Source organism: Salvia hispanica, chromosome 6, assembly GCF_023119035.1.
Source record: "Salvia hispanica cultivar TCC Black 2014 chromosome 6, UniMelb_Shisp_WGS_1.0, whole genome shotgun sequence".
Lineage (NCBI taxonomy): Eukaryota > Viridiplantae > Streptophyta > Magnoliopsida > Lamiales > Lamiaceae > Salvia > Salvia hispanica.
Genome location: NC_062970.1, coordinates 47471174 through 47478636, shown reverse-complemented (window position 1 = coordinate 47478636; position 7463 = coordinate 47471174). Strand labels below are relative to the sequence as shown.

The following is a 7463-nucleotide window of genomic DNA, read 5'->3' as shown; positions in this document are numbered from 1 at the left end:
GATACCAACATTCCACCGTCGTCTTCATTAAAGATTTTTTCTTTTCCACATTGCTTTATTGTATATATATATATAAGCTCAATTTCCCCCAATTTCTCTCTCTCACATCTCCTTCAATTGAGTGATTGAAGGGATACAGATTAATTTTACACACACATACACACAGTGATCTTTTTTTTCTGCAATTAGTCTCACGTTTCAGTTACTAATTTGGGTAACTGAAATTGAAGGCTCATTGATTTTGATTTAATTATTTGAACTTGGGGGAGAAGGGGATCTGGTCCTCATTTAGAAGCTAAAGATTCAGTGAGAACAGATCAAATTCATCAATTGATTAGAGATAATTCTTGATTTAGTGGTTAAAGATTCGATTTTTAGCTTCTTTTTTGGTTTTGGGAGTGTGTAAATTGATGGTAAAGAGCAGGATGTTTGGTGGGAATGGGGTGCTTTACCCCATTGTTGCATTTGCATCGTGTGTGGCCTTTATATACTTGTCGTTTGGGGATTTGTGGATCAATGTTCATGGGGATGGGAAGTGGAGCTTTGTGGAGAGGAATGGGACTCAGTTTGTGGTGGATGGGATGCCCTTTTATTTCAATGGGTGGAATTCTTACTGGATGATGGATCATGCTGCTGATGAGGTTAGGAGAGGGAAGGTTAGGGAGATGCTGCAGACTGGGGCGAGGATGGGGCTCACTGTGTGTAGGACTTGGGCTTTTAATGATGGGGAGTATAATGCTCTTCAGATTACACCGGGTCGATTCGATGAGAGGGTGTTTAGGGTGAGTTTTTAGTGTTTGTTTTTGTTGCTGGAGTGATTGCTGATGTTGTTGTTTTCTTGGTGATTGGATTTGAAGATTGCTTGATGTTGATGTTTATCTTGATTCTTGAATGGAGCTTCGTTTATTGATAGTTTATACTCGTATGCAGTGTGAATCTTGGTTTTTTGCTGATTGAACTTTGTCTAATGCAGTGGTTGAGTGGTTTTAGTCTTTATCTTGATTGCTTTGTTGAGCTTTGATTGCGATTAGTTTATGCTCGTGTGATGATTGTGATGAGTAGTAGAGTGTGAGTCTCGGGTTCTTGGTAATTGAGCACTGGCTTATGTAGTGGTTGACGGTTCTAGTCTTTATCTCGGTTGTTTTGTTGGGCTTCGTTTGTGAATAGTGTATACTCGTATAATGATTATGATGAATAGTAGAGTGTGAATCTCGGTTTCTTGGTAATTGAATGTTATCCAGTGTGGTGGTTCTAGTCTTTATCTTGATTTTTTGGAGCTTTCGGTTGCAAATAGTCTGTACTCGTATTGTGATTGTATCATTTGGATGAGGAGTCGAGTGTACATCTCTTGCTTGAAGTTTGCATTGCTGTTTCCTGTTTGAGTTATTTGCTCTGTTCTTGGTTGAGAAGTTCAATTCTTCTGTGCTTGTCGCAGGCGTTGGATTATGTTATCGCTGAATCAAGAAGATACGGGATAAGGCTAATGCTGTGCTTGGTAAATAACTTGCAAGCTTATGGTGGAAAGACGCAATATGTCAAGTGGGCGTGGGAAGAAGGCGTGGGTTTGAGCTCTTCTAATGACTCGTTCTTTTATGACCCGTCTATACGTCGCTACTTTAAGCATTACATTAAGGTATTCTTGCCGTACTGTCTCCTACTTTGTGCTTGGAAAGTCTCGTCTTAGCGTCTATGATCACTAATTCACTCTCTGAGCATGATAACAATCTGTGGGTGTCGTGAAATAGACGAAAGTAGATCCCTTTACTCGAAATGTGGATGTGTGTGTTAAACATCTACTGCAATCTCGCTGATATCGATGTTTTATCTCCAATATTGGATGAGAAAATAGAAATCGAAAGAAAACCTTGCATGCCTTTTTTCTTTCGAGATTAGGTGCTTAGGTTGTCGTTTCTCGTACATAATAGATGTACGTTTGATAATGCCTTTAAATTTCTCTTTTCTTGACAGACTGTTCTAACAAGGAGGAACACGTTGACCGGAATCGAGTACAGGGACGATCCAACTATCTTTGGATGGGAGTTGATCAACGAACCCCGCTGTATGACTGATAAATCCGGTGATACACTTCAGGTAAACCCGAGATTTCCCCTTCGAGTTGAGCTTCTTTGAACTCAATTTTGCTCCATGTGGTAAAAATCGGTATCTCTATAACTGCAGGATTGGATCGAGGAAATGTCGACTTTCATAAAAGAAATCGACAGGAACCATCTGCTCACAGTGGGGCTTGAGGGATTCTACGGACCTAAAAGTCGGAAAAGGTCGACTGTCAATCCCGAGATCTGGGCATCTGACATTGGCACGGATTTCATTCGCAATTCAAACCTCTCGACTATCGATTTTGCATCAGTCCACATTTACCCTGATCACTGGTGAGCTTTCCCTCCATATGAATTTTGAAAGCTCGATTTTGTCGTTGTACGACCTATTTAGTGTTCTCGTTTGATGAATATCCGATTTGATCGAAGAAACATTAGAAGTAAGAGCGAAAATCGTGAATCTTGAAAGCGCGATTTTGTAATCTACGTAAAAATTGTTCGATCTCTTCTGCAGGACACACAATCCCGATTTCGAATACAAGCTAAGGTTCGTCTCCAAGTGGATGATCTCCCACATTGAAGACGGCGACAAGGAGCTGAAAAAGCCCGTGATGTTCACCGAGTTTGGTCTATCCACGGAGAATCCGGACTTCACCCCTGCTCAGCGCGAGAGGTTCTACAAAGTGATTCTCGACATCATGTACAAGTCCGCTGTGAAGAACAAGTCGGGAGCGGGATCCCTCGTGTGGCAGTTCCTGGTGGAGGGGATGGAGGACTCCAACGACGACTTTGGGATCATCCCGTGGAAGAGGCAGTCGACGTATCAGCTCTTCGCTGAGCACTCGTGCCGGCTCGCACGAATCCAAGGTGCACTCTCCACACAATTATACTACTTGAGAAAATTGTGCACACTTAGAAAATAGAAAAGCCACAGTTTCTTGATTTGTTCCCTTTGATATGCTTTTTTTTGGAATTTTTTTTATTTTAGGGTGAAAAAAATAAAAAAATATAAAAAGAGTGTTACACATAGATGTATAATTTCATTAATGAAAAACATAAGATTTATATGTATTTCTTTTTTACTCGATCGAGATAGACAACTTTACTTTCCTGACAAACTCGGGACGGAATCATGGCGTGTAGGCCAACCCTAAACATTTAGATATGGGTATTGTTTAATTCTTTTTTTTATATATATATAGAAAGAGTGTTTGATTTAGTTTCTAGAATTGGATGATTATATTTAATGAAATGCTGAAATTGCGGAAGAAAATGTCAATAATGTGGAAAAACTCAAGCTTCACGCATCATCCAACAACTACTTCTAACTAATGTGTATAACCTAATTAAAAATTGTAATTTTATTAGTATTGGATAGTTTTTGTATTTGAATCTCCAATCGTATGACCGATTTTGATCCGTCAGACAGTCTGATACGAGACTCCATAATTATGTAAATTAGTAAATATACTATAATATACTTAGGCGACCACCGATTCAAGTTCCTTAATTGCTCTTTGGCACCCCTTATCGGGATCTAACGTCAATTTTCTCTCGTCCCTTAAAATCCACATCGCTAATTACTAAAAGTAAAAAAAAAAAAAAAAAAAAAAATGTGAGTGACGAAGGGCGAAGTGGCTCTCACGGCCTCGTTCATCCCTTCGCCTCTCCATGAGGTGACTCGCGGAGGGCTCTCTTATTGCATCCCAAACTACGAATTATTTTCATTTGATGTCAAAAATTGTCTCAAACGACAATTGATACGAGTCTAGATCATAGAATTCATTCAACAAAGTGATTCGTGTGATTTTGTATTTTAATTTCTTTACATTTTAAAACATCAATAAATGAAGAAAGAAAGTTGTTCGAGTAGGTTTATTTTAGGTCAGCCAACTATTTCCTCAAAAAGCTTGAAAGAATATATTTCTATTTTATGAACATTGCTTTTATAAAGCTGCTCAACCAAGAAACCTCATATAAATAAAAAAAAATTTAAAATATAGCGAAAAAAAAGAAAAAAAATAACAAACATAATCTTATTGCCCCGTTTCAATCGTCCTCTCAATTATAGTTTGATAGTGAAGATAAATAAACAAAAATTATAAAAACATGCATTTTAGATTATTTTCGGTCATACTATTTCCAGATAGATAACTCATAACTGCATCTTAGAAAAAAATATAATAATTGAATTTTTGTAAATGCATTTCCTAGAAATTAGTAGTATGTGTCGAACATTCGATATAGGATTGTAAATTGACTTTCACAACAGTATTATCTGTAAGTTCCCAATTCTTACTATTATCTCAACTATGAAGGGAGGGAGTATTATTTTTGCTAACGTAATACAGATTGAAAATATTGTGATAGGATCAAGAAAACAAACGAAATTTGGATTAGTTCGAACATTAAAATTTTAAAACGTTGACTCTTTCAAAAAAATCAGATATTGTACAAATTTTTTTTAATTGAATTATCCTTAAAATACTATTATTAGAGAATATTCCCCCCACAAATTAAGGAAATAAAATTGAGAAGCAATGATAATCATTAAGCATGCTGGAGTAGAGGATACGTTTAAGCATGAGCTACAAGTCTACAAACCTACAATTAATTAAAGTCTCTAAGCAAAAACCTTTATAAATAGGGTTGTCATTAAACAAGAATCAAATTTTAAATAAGAACTAAGAATTAATATTTACCTTATTATATAGTATAATATGTATTTTAATATTGACATATTTACCGTGATGATATCATGTATCACCACATTATTTATTCTATATGGTTGCAATATTTAAACAATATTATCAGAAAATGAAAATAGTTCTAATGGGTAGACAAATGTGGTTGAGATCGTGTGAAGACATATCGAGGAAATCATAGCCCCCGAATCCCGACAGCATTTTAATTTTGTTATAGTTGACGACAGTGGTGGACATAGAAATTATTGTCGATCGAGGCTGTAATTTTTTTTTAAAAAAAACCAAAGTATGTTTCTAGATAATTTACACCATTTATAGGACTTTTATACAATAATTTACATTAAATTTATACAAATTTCAATGAAAAAAATTATTTCATCGAGAGCTTTATCCACCCCCACTCCACTTGGATCCGCCCATTGTCGACGTGTTAGCCTTATGATGATATTGGGCAATATGTATATATAATGCTATCGTTATTCTATTGTTAGCTCTAATGGATTAGAATAAATTTTATTTATGTTATATAATTGTCGATCTCACTTTAATACGAACCTATATATACAAAAATATAAAATATGTTAGTATTGCAATAAATAATTTTGTGAGGAATAATGCCAAGCCACAAAAATTTAAGGAGATGGTTACTTTAAAGCCAATGTGGAGTCGTTTTATCCATACAGAGCACATGTCAGCCAGCAACGAAATTCATTTTCCAAACACAAAAAATTAATTAAAGTCTGAAAATAAGTTCGATGCTATCTTCATATTTATGCCATGAAACCCTCAACAATAGCAGCCCCCACGCTATTGAATATTTTGTCATAAATAGGACAATTATGATTTAAAATAAATATACATATACAATTATCATTTTTATTTTAATCCATGATAGTGCTACATATGTCCCAAATGGCATAAAACAATTAGAGCTTTGAATTGTTCAAATTTAATATATCTAGAATGTCAAATATGTACGACCAAGCATAAGTTGATCAAGAAAATACAAGTTAGGTTACTTGATGAAAAAAAAACAAAAAACAAAGTCTTGTTTTCTATGTTGATTTTTTAGGAATTTGAATGATGATGTTTCTTACTAATTATTATTGTTCCTTTTTATTTTATCCATGAACAAGGAATTGATTTTCCTAAAAATAAATTTAATAATTTACTATATTTATTGATTTTGTTGATGCATTGTGATTGTGTCACCAAACCTACTTTTTTCTTGACTTCTCTTCAATGACTTACTAGATAAAGACAACTCTAAATATAAGAACTATTAGTGAAGCAAATTTGAAATCTCAGTCTTTATTAATAAAACGCAATAGATAAATAAGGCAATATTTGGAATTTAGCAGCTAAAAGTTTGTCTTATTTATCCTTAAAAATTGTTGAATCAAAGTATTAGGTAGGTTTGAAACAATTAACTACCTTTGACAAAGGTTGGAATACACAATTAATTTATAGTTTGTTAAATGTAAATGTGGGTATAGTTGTTTGGCCGAATTCATTAAAAGATATTATCAATATTAATTAATTATAACTTTGATCATATAAAGACATTATAGTCACGGAGATGATATGTTACAATATACATGAGGTTATAGTACATTGCAATCAAACATGAAAAATGTATTCAATGATATAATGTTATCTCCTTATCATGTAATAATTAATTAACTAGGACGTAAATACTATTACCAAAATTAGTTTTCCTATTTGATAGCGGTAGGTTTAGACTTTAAGACTAGAATGTTTAATGTTAATAATAATGATCATTGATTACTCATTAATCATTATTGACAAAGTACCAAACATAAGCTTTATTTTTATTTATTATTTATTTATTTTTAATTTTCACCAAATGCAGTTCACTAAGAAAATCAAGAAACCCAATTCATGTTATCAAAAACACAAGAAGATTATTGAGACAATTTATCAACAATCCTATTTTTCATATATTATATTAAGTTGATTGAGTTTATTCAATTGATTTTTTTTAAAATCAATAATGGTTGGTTACCTATGCTCATGATAGAATAATTGCTAATGGTAAGTCGAACTTATGATTTACTATTAACTAAAAAAATGCCTTACCAATTAAGTTGTTATTTATAAATAATAAAACTTCAAAAACTTTGGATGATTGTGGCATTAATTTCCAATAAATCCACTCTTGTTTTCAATATGAGTGGGATAGATTGAAACATGGTCAATTTTCTTTGGTTGATTCATTAAAAGTAGAGAATAAAAATTTGTGATTGGCCTTTTGACTCAAAGACTCCAATTTGAGGGGAAAAGATCCAATTCAATAATTTGCAAGAAATTTAATTACTAGAGTATATATTTTTAAGTGAATGCTATCTACAAAAATGGAGAATGAAATAGTTTTACCGAAAACATCATAATATTAAATATTTTCAATAATGCCACGCTTAATATAAATCAAATCGGTACACAATATTCAATTTTTATCGACAACGTCCACAATTTACTTCTCGATTTTCAGAATATTTACGCCGTCGCCTGATATAACATGAAACAACTTTACAAAATTCAATTTTTATCGATAACGTCCACAATTTACTTCTCAATTTTCAGAATATTTACGCCGTCACCTGATATAACATGAAGCAACTTATAATATGTTTCACGTATCATAGATATTTTAAAACTCCATTAAATTTTGGCCCTTGTT

General features: G+C 33.4%; 1 protein-coding gene across 1 annotated transcript; it reads left to right on the top strand.

Annotated features, from left to right (window-relative positions):
- Window positions 1-3276, top strand: LOC125191839 (mannan endo-1,4-beta-mannosidase 2-like). The gene is made up of 5 exons (XM_048089263.1): window positions 1-782; window positions 1436-1633; window positions 1969-2091; window positions 2179-2390; window positions 2572-3276. Exons 1-5 carry the CDS (start codon window positions 411-413, stop codon window positions 2978-2980), a joined length of 1314 nt encoding a protein of 437 aa, XP_047945220.1. The 5' UTR covers window positions 1-410; the 3' UTR covers window positions 2981-3276.
- The last annotated feature ends 4187 nt before the right edge of the window (window positions 3277-7463 follow it).